We start from the raw sequence: 12,877 nt of genomic DNA on the forward strand, positions 1-12,877 counted from the left end.
ACAGCTCACAACCATCTGTAACTCCAGCTTCAGGGATCCGGGGACCCTTCTGGTTCTCCACGGCTACTGCGAGCACACGGTGGGCTTAGACACATCCAGGCAAGCAGTCATACACATAAAATAGAGACAAGCATTTTTGTTTATTTCAAGACTAGTTTCCCTGTGTAGCTCCGGCAGTCCTGGAACTCTGTAGACCAGCTGGCCTCGGACTCAGAGATCACCTGCCCCTGCTTCCTGAGTGATGGAATTAAAGCTGGCTTTCTCTCTTTTTAAAAATAAGACATTGTCGTACACATGTGCAAAAGGAAGAGCTTGACGAGGTAGGGTGGGGATGGCACCATCTCTGCCAGGTCTGTAACGACTAAACATTTCTAAAGCTGGCTTCAAATGTAAGCTCTGTTATGGTGTCAAAAATGACTGTCCTAGAACCTGAAATATAAGTTACCTTAAAGCCTAAAAAGTTCACTGGTTTACTGGGAGGTGGGTTATTTATGCCAGATCTTCACCTGAATAGCTTAAATGTTTATCAAAGACACCAGAACTTTCTGAACGTATGTCAAGGAGTCCAGTGCCCTTGGGGTGACGGAACGTTGAGTAACGGGTGCCCTCTGTGGATGAGATCACATTCATCCCTACAGGGCTGTGAGGAGGATGCACGCCTCTCGGTTGCATCTCCGCTCATTGTGGGCGGGGGAGTAGGTGAAAGGTGTATCAGCACTGAAGCAGCAGTGAAGTGTAACAGTTGAGACAGGAGCTCAAATGATGAGATGCTGTAGCTCAGTCTTACCTGAACTCACTACAAAACCTAGACAGACCAGGAGCTAGAGACAATCCATCCTCCTACCTCAGCCCTGGGCCTACGGACAAGAGCAGCCACACCCAGCCCTTAACTGCCTCTAAACTTTAGCTTAACTTAACATTTCTTACAAACCAAAGACCTGTTACTTCTGGTTTCCCATTTCAGACTGCATTGTTCTTACAGTTGACTGAATTAGCTATGCTCAGTTTGAGTTAAGAAATTTTTCAGAGTCCCTGGTGTGGTGGCACACTCCTTTAGTCCCAGCACTCTGGTGGCAGAGGCAGGTAGGTCTCTGAGTTCGAGGCCAGCCTAGTGTACAGAGGGAGTTCCAGGCCAGCCAGAGCTACACAGAGAAACCCCTTCTTGGGGATGAGGATGGGGTGACAGCAAGAAAGAAAACTTGAGAGGAGTGTCTGCCTGGTACAAACTGTCACTGGGGGCTAAGTTCCCTTTGAAATACTTCACATGATTTCTGTCTCGTCTAATCCATAGCAACCTATGAAGTGGACATCAATCACTACTGCCCATTTTTTGTTATTTATTTAGTGTTTAAAGGGTCTAAAGGTCTAGTTTTTAGTGGTCTCATGAAGGTAACCCAAGCGGTGTTTCTTTTAACACTAAGAAGGTAAACCTGATCCAGTGACAGGGATACAAGCCCAGGTGTCTCCTCCTCAGGCTCCTAAGGTGCCACTACCTTCAGTGAAAGCAGCTCTGGTCCCTGTGCATTCTAAATGTTTGTCACCTCCCTCAGCTGTGGTCAGTATCTAGAACCCTTATTCTGTAATGTGGGATTTTACCACTAGGTGGTGGTATAGCAAAAGACATAGAGATTCTGGTCTCTTTAATCAAATCTGTTGGATCACTTAATAAATACTGAAAGGTACGATCAGGAGCTTAGATCAGTCTGCTTTGTGGTGTCTCCATTTTAAAGGCCAAGGAAGGATGTTGGGGGAGGGGGATCTGAAGGAAAATAATTCTTCTGGGTCTTAGGAGGTTGAGGCATGAAAAAGACATTCTAGTGTTTTAGAATACATCTTGCCAAGGAGGTTTAGAATTATAGACTGTTTGTAGGTGTTTCAGGTAGACTGTATCCTGACAGTGGGCTAACCTGTCATTAGGTGTGTCCAGTGTCCTGGACTAGAAACAAACAGCAGCTGTATGTGAGCTGAGTAGTCAGGAGCCTGTGATTAAAACGGCTGAGTAAGAGAAGCTGGCTGCCGCGTTAATGAGCATTCTTAGTCAATAATTTAACACACCGAAATTGAAAAATCCTCCAAGCCAGTGGCTCCTGGGGCATTGTACAGCTCTCCTACTGTGCTTCGTGAGTAATGGTTGGCACCAGGGTGCCACTAAATTAAACTGAGTCAGAGCATAAATGGTTCTGGCCTAGGTATCTGGCATTGGTTGGACCGGATTCCGCTTCCCTAAGCACATTTTACTGACTTAGACTCATTTGTAATTATTGTTCATTTCATTTGTGTTTTTTTTTCTTCCTCTTTTCTCCTGTTTTTTTTTTCCCTTCCTATCACAATGATGACAATTTAGCATCCCAGCGCAAAAAGAGCCCTTTTTTGAGAAGCAAAAGCAAGGACAAAGACAAGTCTCCATTGACCCACCCAGCTCTCTCCAAACGCCTGCGCTTCTGGTCTTCCTCTGACATCCCATCCTCCCCTAACGAGTCTGTCTCTTTCTCAGACATCGGGGATTTCTGATCCCTTCCCTTACCATGTGTCTACATCATGTGTCCCTCCTCCATTTCTGAAATTCAACCAACCAACAAAAGGAAGTTAGTCCCTAAAGGCCACTAGGTTCCTAGCGGACCCCTGTTCCTCCCCCAGTTCCAAAGTAGCCATCGTGGATTCTGATTGCAAAATAGAAGATGACTTGTCATGCTCCCTGGACCATTGCTTCAGCACAGTATTAGGGGACCCCAGGATGTACGTGCACTCACTTGTCCTTGGGCCAGGAGATTCATGCTAAGTAAGTGCAGAGGCCTCATGCTCCGCCCCCTCCCGCATCTGCAAGCTTCTGTTGTGCCCTTGTGCCCTTGTGCAAAGCAGAAGTAGCCAGTTGTCGCTATGCTTCCTAAAATACCCACCAGCGGGTGAGCCACCTTCCTAAAGATTTACTTCTGAGCAGCTAAACCTGCTCCCCTCTTTTTGTCAGAACAGAGTTACTGGCTTCTGCTCCTGAGCTGGCAGTTCTGTGTTTTGAAGGATTGATTGCTCTGTTAGAGCATTTTGAGTAATTGAACCGATTTTGCCCAGTCAGACTGAAGTTTTATGACTGTGTTGCAATTCCCTGGCATCTTGGACGGTGAAATCAACGCCACAGTGGACAGAAAGCATATTAGGACATGAGTCACACCCAGTGCAGGGGAAGAAGGTGACCCAGAGAGGTCACCCCCACTGTCATGTCCCCATCTTGAGCCATTCTCAAACCCAGCTCTGATTGGGGCCATGCCCCCCCTGTCTCCTATGTGCAGTTTTTATATATTTTCCCTTAAAGTGACTCTCTGCTGCTCACTTCATCTTAAAAGGAAAGGTTACTGCGAGTTCTGTGCTCACATGGGACCCAAGTGTCACCTTAGAAACCAGGTGGCCATAATAAACCTGCACCTACAGCAGTGTTAAGGTTAGCTGTCATTGCCATGATGTCAGCTTGTGACCCTGTCTTTAAGAACTCCAAGCCATCGAAGCTGGTCCCAGAGTCTGTCTCCCTGGCATGCTGTTGGAATCGTGCTTGTCTCTGTCTGGCACTCCCGCTGGCCGCTCACCTCACCTCCCTCTGGACCTTCACCTCCACCTAACACACAGGAAGGCCTGTCTGTCACTGTTCATTTTGCAGACTTGTGTCTTGCTTCTCATAAGGTTGTCCTCCAGAATCGAAATTCCCCCTTCAGTTCACAGCTGAGATCTGGGCCTTGAAAGCCAACAGAGACGAGCCCTGAGGGTGGAGGGCCGAGGAGTTGGTTGATGCAGGCACAACCTCCACCTGCCTCCTGGTCTTTGGGTGTAAGCACAGGCAGTGCACAGAAGGCCTGACAGGCTGTCAGAAATGCTCCCGGATTTTTGTTTTATTTTTGCTTTTGTTTATTTGGGGTTACTTTGTTCTGAGGTACGGGGGGACCCAACTGTGGGTCTTCATACATGCGATGCAAGCACTCCCCCACCCTCGTTGTGTCCTCCACCTTCCCTGCTCCTTCATGTCTAGTATCTGGAGACCCCAGACTCGGTCCTTTTTGAGTTTTCTCTTTTGGTAGGGGATACTTTTCAAAAATATTATTTAATTTCAACAGACACATATGTCTATAGCAGAAAATGCGGCTTAAAAGCATAAGATGAGAGGGGAAAGACCCCTTGAAGAGATTAAAGTTGTTTTTTTTTAACCCCCCCTAAGAAGAAACTTGTGAGCTTGGCAGTGAACTTTTTTGATATCCCAAGAAATCCAGCAGTCAGGGTCCTCAGCACCTCAGAGGCGGGTGTGGAGAAGGCATCTGCAGACACTTGTCTGAGCTGTTGAGACAGGAGTCGTGTGCAGGCCGCAGAAAGTGTGCCCTACAGCTGACTTTTGAACCATCCAACTTTTATTTGTCCTCCTGAGTTCTGTTTCTTCCTGCCAGTTCTGATGCTAACCCTGTGGTCCACACTGGAGCCGGAGCTAGCCTGTCGTTGCAGCGGGCAGCCCACCCAGCTTGTGTCTCTGTGGTCAATGTTCCCCACCGCACCTGCTTTGGGCCTCAGTGTGCTTGCCTTGCCTTGGCACGGGCTCACAACCTCATTTCTCAATGTCTTCCGCCCCAGGCCCTGGGGATCTAAAACCAAAACGAGGCTCCCCACGTGGAGGCAGTGTTGACCGCACAGACACCTCCACTGACCCAGCTGTGAAGTCCTGGCCCTCAGAGCCTGGCTCCCGGACCTTTCCAACTTCGGCCACCATGGCAGCCCTTTCCAGCTCCACTCCTGTCCTCAAGCACCTAGGCCGGACCAAAGGTGAGTGCAGCCCCTCTAAAGGGTGAGCTGGGGGCCTGGGGCCTGCCTAAAACCGGACATATTATGAACAGAGGGAGACGCTGATGAAGATTTCTGAGTCATCCTTTGGTACAAGCCTTGTCTCTGCAGCCAGCCAAGTGATTTTGGCTAAACAATTCAGCCATCAGTAGGCCTAAGAACCAGGAAGAAAGCCCCAGAGCCCAGCAGCAGCAGCAGTATTCAGGCTTTGGCAGTACCAGGGCTGGGTTAATACCAGGCAATGAGAGGCTCTCTAACCCAGAAGTCTGTTGACAGAACCGAGGGCATGTGTCCTATATTGGGAAAACGTCATCAGGGAAGGATCTGCAGATGTGCTATATCCTAGTGCTTTGGTGGCTGTATGTGGCCACACCTCAGATGCAACATCTAATAGTCTTTGAGTCTCATTATGTGAAGGGATTCCAAACCAGCTGATTGGTCAGATGTTGCCATAGAAAGCCCATAGAAGCTGAAGGATTCTGTCGACAACCACGAAGAACCTGCAACCCCAAACAGAGGAAAATAAACAAATAAATAAAAATTTTTTTAAAAAAAATTAAAACAATGCAAAAGTCACTGACAAAAAGTGGGGTCTCGGGAAGAATTGCTAAGAGAATGTTGAAATGCCTGACGGTGATACGAAAGGTTACCGTGTCCATGAGACGAGAGCAGGGTACCGTGGAGAAAGTGAGGGCAAGAGGGGGCCCGAGCTAGGCGGCAGGGGAGGAACGCTAGACTGTCATAGTCAAAGAGCGAAAATATAAGACGACGACGACGAAGAAGAAGACACAAACCCAAACCACCTGAATGTGACCACCTCTGCCAGCTGGCGTTACATGCTCAGCCCTCGGAGGCCCAGGCCTGCCCAGCCCTAAGAATAGAGTACACACAACACACTGAGGGTCCCTAAACTTCAGGACCCTCACAGCTGGACACTTGCTGCCAGTGGGTAGGTAACTGATTATCTTTTCAGAGGGGACCCCCGTGTTCAGATGGCAAGCTTGGAGAGGCCCCTTGATGGCTGGCTGGAAGGTTCCCCGTTACTGTCCTGTTGGGAGCCGAGGGCATAAGGCTTGGGTGGTGGGTCCCAGTTTGTCTCCTTTTCTCCTGTCACCTGATGGCATTGTGTCCCTAAAACCAAATTGTTTCCACAGCCTCTGCCTTTGGCTTGCTGGCCTTTGGGGTTGGAAGGGTTCCTGGGGCACCAGAAAGAACATCAGCTCCCTTCCCTGGTCCTGAGGCCAGAGCTCACATGCATTCTTCTAGCCCTTCGTGCACAGGCACAAAGTGTGACTTAAAGTTAAATGGGATGATCAGTCTAGTGCAGTGGCCCGTCTCGTCTTTCCAGGTAGACAGACGCCCTGTCTTCACCCCGTCTTCACAGGACCTTGCTGTGATCCTGGGCTGAACAAAGGCATACATACGTTGCTCACACAGCCAGGGACCAGGGTTTTCTCTGTGGCCTTTGGGCATTCTATAATCCCAGTGTATTAACGTTATTCTCATCTTAGGTTGTAATTCAGATGACAACCTCTGTGAGCTATCCTCCGAGCCTGAGGGCCCCTACCACAGGCAGCAGGGTGAGTGACCGTGTGGTATTGGTTGTTTTTCTGTCAGTAGCACTTGTGGTTTAAGCTAAGCAGCATGGAAGTCGCGGAACTCTCGCACACAGAGAGGTGAGGGTGAAATTGACTTGCCCGATTGGGGATGAGAGGGCGGAGCCTCTCTGAGCCCGCCTTCTCTGCCACCCAGGAGCCTCCTCTGCAGCCTCTACAGGTAGGGGACGCACTGCCCCCTACAAGCCCCAGGCTCTGGAAACTCTTGACTTGTCTACACTCCAGGAGTGTGTGCCGGGGAGTCCTGGTGACCAACATGGGAACGTGTTTTAGGAAGGCCTGAGCTTTGTTCTTGCTTAGCTCCCATGTGTCCACGGTCACACCAAGTTGTGTGAGATCTCAAACAATGTTAAAAATGCTTCCTCCCTGGTTGTGGATATTAAGTTTCTGCAGAAAAGAAAGCAGGTAATTTCCTCCCAGGCTTCTCAAAACTCCAAGCTGCTGTGGGTTCCCACGTGGCCTTTTTTGTTTCTCCCTCTCTGTCCGCTGTGCCCTCCGTCCTCGAGTCCAGTGTTCACGCACACGCAAGACAAGCGCTGTGGCCTGTGTGCTGTGAGGCTAGGAGCCCTGTTCTCTTATTTTTATTTTATGCGTATGCCTGTCTTCCCTGTCTGTGTCTGTGTCTCACACCACTTGCATGCCTAGTGCCCAGGGCGGCCAGAGAGGGTACTGGATCCCTGGAACTCAGTCCTCGGTGGCTCTGAGCCACCTACGGATGCTAGGTATTGAACCTGTGTCCTCTGGAAAGAGCCTCTGAACTAGGGTCTCTCTCCAGAATCCAGGTCTGTTTTTAAAAAATAATTCTAGGGCTAGAGAGATGGCTCAGAGGTTAAGAGCACGGACTGCTCTTCCAGAGGTCCTGAGCTCAATTCCCAGCAACCACATGGTGGCTCGCAACCATCTGTAATGGGATCTCATGCCCTCTTCTGGTGTTTGAAGACAGCAACACTGTACTCATAGACATACAGTAAATGAATAATTTTTTAAATGGGACTGAAACCGTGGCATAGCGTGTAAGAGCACTTGCCAAATGCAGGCCTGGCATTTTGGTCCCATGACTCATGTGGCTGAAGGAGAGAACCAGCTACTGCATTTGCCCTCTGACCTCCATATGCACACCGCACAGTGTATATGTGCGCACATGCGTGCACTTTAGTTCTGTCCCAAGCTTGATGGGCTGAGTTCAGCCCTGAACCCACGTGGTGAAAGGGGAGAATCAACTTCTACAAGTTGCCCCCTGACCTTTGTACATGTGAGTGTGGCGCGCGCGCACACACACACACACAAAATAAACAAATGCTTTAAAAAAACAACAACCTAGAAGGGTAGGAAGAAATTCCTTAAAAGGGAAACGCTGGCATGTTTACATGGGTTCAGTTTATGTCTACGTGCTCAGTAGTGGAGGACGCCAGCATCGTCTCCTGCCCACTATTTAGAGGGTATGGCAGTGTTGACATTAGTTATTTATGATTCCGTGAGTAAAGACAGACTCTTGAGAGAGGCCTCTTGGCCCAAGAGCCCTTCTGTCTTCACCCAGAGTGGGGGACCCTGTAGTAGGGAGGCCCTTCCAAGGGCCCCAGCTCATTGGATCACCAATTTTAATAGCCAGTAGCCAAGTGTATGAACCACAGGGTTCTTCAGACACCCCCTGGCACTTCCAGCTTCTCTGGTTGGCATATGGAACAAAAAGACTAGTTTGGGTGAGCAGGCATGGCAAGTCAAGCCTGTAATCTCAACTTGAGGCTCTGTCAAGGGGATTGTGAGTTCAAGGCTACCCTAAACTACCTAGTAAGGCACTCACTCAATCTAAAATAAATGACAAACACGGGTTCTTGGGCAGCTGTGTTGCAGCTTCCCTGCAGTGCCCACTACAGAACAGCTGCCTTTGTTTCTGACTGTCCCTCCACCGAGGATCTAGTCCAGCGCTTTCCCAGGCACCAGGTCTTTTTCAGTTCATCCCCTAAACACTGTCACCAACAAGTGACTTCCAGGTGCCTGCTCTGTACAGAGCTTACCATGACTGGGGCGAGCCATGTAGACTCCTGAGCTGACGCTCCTTGGGGACAGCAAGTCAGGGGCCTTCTGGCATTTCCAAAGGGTTTCCTAGCGCCACTCCACACCTGCAGTCAGCTCCAGAGCTAGAAATGCTGCTCCTGTTTTTCGAGGTTCAGGGTCCGGCAGCAGAGGCGCTTTCTCAGCCTGACACTGGTACAGGCTGCTGCTGCAGGCAGACCAGGAGAGGTCAGCGGACCCTAGGAGGGATGGTCCACCCATGGCAAGTAGTAATCCCATCCTTCTGGGTCTGAAGCAGGGGGATGACATGCAGACTGAACGTCCACAGTCACGAGTCCCAGGAACTTTGAGTTTTCAGATTATAGCAGGCAGATCGGTGTTTGAGGCAAGTGACTGAAAGGAACCAAAGATAAGACACGTCCTGTGGTCACTCTGCTCCTGACATCCCGGCGTCCCTGCCTGTGATGGCCTGCTGGAGGACGCTGAGGCACACGCTGCTGCGTTCACATACACGTGTGCACCTGCTGCCTTGAACAGCACCTCACCCCCATTTGCATGTGTTCCAGAAAGTTTGGGGCAGTAAGCCAGGTGGCCTCTATGCTCCAACCCTGGGTTTGCCCAGAGGAGCCCTTAAGTACTTTTGTACTAGAATCCCATGGCGTGATCTGTTTTGCCTTCATTGTAAACTAGAGGCCTTAGACCTGGTGACAGGATGGCGAGTCTGCTGTGTGTAGCGCTCAGTGCCTCAAGCCCTTTGCTTCAGAAGAGCATATGCAGCATCCTGTAGACCTTCCCGGATGGGGACGCTGGCCTGAGCTGGTGTAGAATCACTGATTGTGTTTTCTTCCTCGGGTTGGGTGTTAATCCAGGATCTACCTGGTCATTGGCCCTTTGTGTTAAGTGTAGTTGTTTCCCCACAGCATCGCGGCCAGACAGTTTGGAGAGCAGCAGAAACACATCCAGCAGCAGCTCGCCTTTGAGCCTCAAGGGTAAGGCGCGTACCGTTCTTACAGCTCAGCCGCCTGTGCAACAGGGCTGAGAAACTCTGGTGCAGTCATGGGCCACACACCAGTTTCCGGCACAGACCAAAGAGTTTTGAGCAAATAAGGGCTCAGATCCTTTTTTCCTCTGCCTGCCCAGAGGATGTGGGCAAGTTATAGATCCTCTGGGTCCAAGCTATGTGGAATAGGGACAGGGACCGATTTTTTTTTTCCCACTTGAAACCTTGAACAAATCTGATCCTTTTTAGAAGAGGAGTTTTATATCCCAGGCTTGTCTCCAGCTGACTTTATAGCCAAGACCAGAGGGTCACCATGCCAGCCTGTGTGGTAGTGCAGGGACTCTAACCCAGGACTCCATCATGCACGTTATGCAAGCACCCTGCCAACTGAAGTATGTCCCCAGACCGGATTTGATTAACAGAAATTTTAAATTTTAAGGGTTTTATTTCATGGTCTGTTTTCATGTTTAGACCTTGCTAGTTCTCCCTGCGTTTGAAGAGTACATGTGCTGTCACGTGACCTTATTGCTTGAGACTAAATTGGTGAAGATGTTTCTTCTTACCGTCTATGTGATTACCCCCTGCTAAGTGGGTGCTAAGTGAACTTACAGTATGTGACTGATGAGATCTACTGCCACTGAACACTGAGTACTTGTAGCTCAGCTGATAAAGCCTTTGGCTTGGCATGGGTGAAGCCTTGAATTCAGTGGGCAGTACTGCATCCGCTAGGTGCATGCCTGTAATCCCGGCACCTGGTCAAGGCAGGAGGGACGGTCAGAGTTCAAGGTTGCCAGCAGGTTTTAAGCCATCCTGGGCAACATGAGACCTAGAGGAGGTGTTGTTGATGTGTTGTTGATGTTTTGTTGTTGTTGTTGTTTAAACTAACTGGCTAAATAATAAAACATGCAGAAGTAATGTCTGCTGCTTAGGAGATAAGGAAAAACTTTGTAAATATATTTTTAAGTTTTAGTGAAAATTTTGTGCTTATACTTTTTACCAGTTTGTTAAGAACCAAAGTAAAATGTTAATGGCTGCATGCAGAAGGGATCCCAGCTGGGGGGCGGGTGGGGGGGATGCCCAGGTGGTGGTCTCAGGTTAGCCGCAGGGAGCGGGAGAGAGCTGAGACTGATGTATGTGCGCCCGTGTTGTCCCCAGGCTCCTCTGACCATCTGCACGGCCGGTGTGAGAGCTTCAGCAGCGCAGACCTGATCCCCAGCAGGGACCCAACCACACTGCCTCGGAATGGCACTGCCGCAGGACGTGGGATTGTCGGCCGCCTTGAGTACCCTCCGTCCCGGAATGGGCCTGTGCCCCAGGAGAGTACCCAGAAGAAGGGTGCAGCTTCTGCACCCCCGGGCATGCGCCCGCACTCAGCCTCTCCCAGCAGTGAGATGGTCACCTTGGAGGAGTTTCTAGAGGAGAGTAACCGCGGCTCTCCTACCCACGTGAGTGCTGTGCCCCAGCAGGAGCCAGTGGTGTGGGAGGGGCAGCAAGGCTGCTTTCCCCTTAGAAGCCTAGCCAGTGTGACCTATGGCCATCACCCGCTGGCAGGGCTGGGACTCACACTGGGTTTATGGCAGAGCTCTGAATACTGCTTAAGTCTGTTTCATCTCCAGCAGCCATTGGCAAATGTGGAAGAGTCGTTGAAGGACCGCAGAGTAAATATTTGAGATCCCAGGGCCTTGTGGTAATTTTTGTTACAACTGTCTCACTCAAGATGCCGAAGAGAATGCAGTTGTCGGCCATGTCCAGCACAGCTGTGCTTTCATGCAGTGACGTTTTAATTCTGCATGACTTTCACATGCCGTGAAGTAACAGAGAGGGGTGCATCTGTGCGTGTGCATGTGTGTGCTTTGCTGGGGGCTGAACCCAGGGCTTTATATGGTAGTGATCATCTTATAACCCTAGCACTGAGAAAGTGGAGACATGCAGATCCCTGAGTCTCACTAGCCAGCTCGCCAACGCTAATTAGTGAGCTCCAGCCAGAAAAAGACCCCGTATTAAAAACGAGGACATCCCTGATATTTAAACCATAGTAGAACCCTTCCCAGTAGGGTCCACAGCCAGGCCTCTGATGCTGAGGGAAAGGACATAAGCTGGTTCCTGGGGTAGCCAGGAAGGTTGATCTTCAGAAGATGGCTATCCAAGACTTAGAATACAGGTGCACAAAGGCAGACGCCACATGTGTACCCACATGTAGAAGCTAAAAGAAGCTGATAGAGAAGTGAGTTCCGGCAGCAGAAAAACTAGTAAGTAGAGAAGCTCTTGGAGATTCCAGACATGAAGGACTTAGGCTTGCTTTAGGATGTTTCAGCCTGTGGAGAAGGCCAAGTCCCCTGATTTAAGTAGTAGAGTTCTAAGTTGGTTCAACAGAAGACAAGAGGGGCCAGGAAGAAAGAGGCTCAGCCCATAAAAATGCTTGTCACACAAGCCTGGCTGCCTGAGTTCCATTCCCAGAACCGGCACAGCAAGCTGCATGTGTGGTGGTGTACAGTCGTAATCCCGGGGCTCCTCTGCCAACGTGGGAGGCAGACAGATGTGCACAGAAGCTTACGGGAGCTAGCCTGGGGCAAGCAGTGCCTCGGCAGAAGTGAGAGGCCCTGCCACACAGGTGAGGACCACCTCCCAAGTACATGCTCACAGGCATACGTGATAAATGAAAGCAGAACCAGCAGGCAGAGGGCGGTGGCTGCTGTGGAGAAGGCCCAGCTCAGAAAGCCCTGGCCTTACCCCAGACCCAGGCAGAGGGCGGTGGCTGCCGTGGAGAAGGCCCAGCTCAGAAAGCCCTGGCCTTACCCCAGACCTACCGTCTCAGGTTCTTTGGCCTACTTGACCTCATTTCTTTATCTCTCATGAGTAGTTTTTCCACAGCTTGAACCAAGCCCTGCAAGGCTGCTTTGGTAATTAGGTGATTTTGTTTTTCAGATGCAGGCCCTGGTGGCCCAGGTGGTAAATGTCATCTGTGGACATTTAAGAGTCACAGCTCTTCCTAGATGCCCATGGCATAACCTGTCAGAAAGCACCACCACTTTCTGGGTTTGTTAGCAGTGACCCCTGAGCCACTGACCCATCCTTTGGTCTGGCACCTCAGCAAGTCACAGTAGGCCAGGCTCTAACTCTAACAGGGACCGGCCCGTGCCAGGCTCTGAGATGCTACCAATGGCTATAGACTCTCCCCGCATACAGACCTTTGCCTCTGATAGTTCTGTGTGTTTCCAGAGTAGTGACAAAGGATGGGAGAGGCAGAGTCTCCCATCTTCACGGAGCCCTGGGATGACCTGTCTCCACGTCTGGGTCGTCCATCTCTCTGGCTTCCACATCCTCCCATCCTGCCGCCCTTTCCTTTCTCTGTGTGGGTGGAGTTACAGTTCTGGGTGTGTCTTGTCTCTCTTTTCCTCGTGAGTGTCCACTTTTCCACCTCTGTCCTCTCCTCTCCCCA

At 50.2% G+C, this 12,877-nt stretch overlaps 1 protein-coding gene across 2 annotated transcripts in view; it reads left to right on the forward strand.

The window, feature by feature from the left end:
* Ccdc88c (coiled-coil domain containing 88C) overlaps window positions 1-12,877 on the forward strand; it is a 115,934-nt gene that overhangs the window by 100,808 nt on the left and 2,249 nt on the right. The window contains exons 26-30 of one of the 2 annotated variants that reach the window (XM_052185243.1): window positions 4,603-4,791; window positions 6,321-6,389; window positions 9,359-9,427; window positions 10,594-10,883; window positions 11,055-12,872. In XM_052185243.1, coding sequence (XP_052041203.1) covers window positions 4,603-4,791; window positions 6,321-6,389; window positions 9,359-9,427; window positions 10,594-10,883; window positions 11,055-11,108 — 671 coding nt within the window. In that variant the 3' untranslated portion in view covers window positions 11,109-12,872. Of the gene's footprint in view, window positions 1-4,602; window positions 4,792-6,320; window positions 6,390-9,358; window positions 9,428-10,593; window positions 10,884-11,054; window positions 12,873-12,877 lie in introns of those variants that run through there. The other variant, XM_052185242.1, reaches the window with a different exon arrangement.

Source organism: Apodemus sylvaticus, chromosome 6, assembly GCF_947179515.1.
Source record: "Apodemus sylvaticus chromosome 6, mApoSyl1.1, whole genome shotgun sequence".
NCBI lineage: Eukaryota > Metazoa > Chordata > Mammalia > Rodentia > Muridae > Apodemus > Apodemus sylvaticus.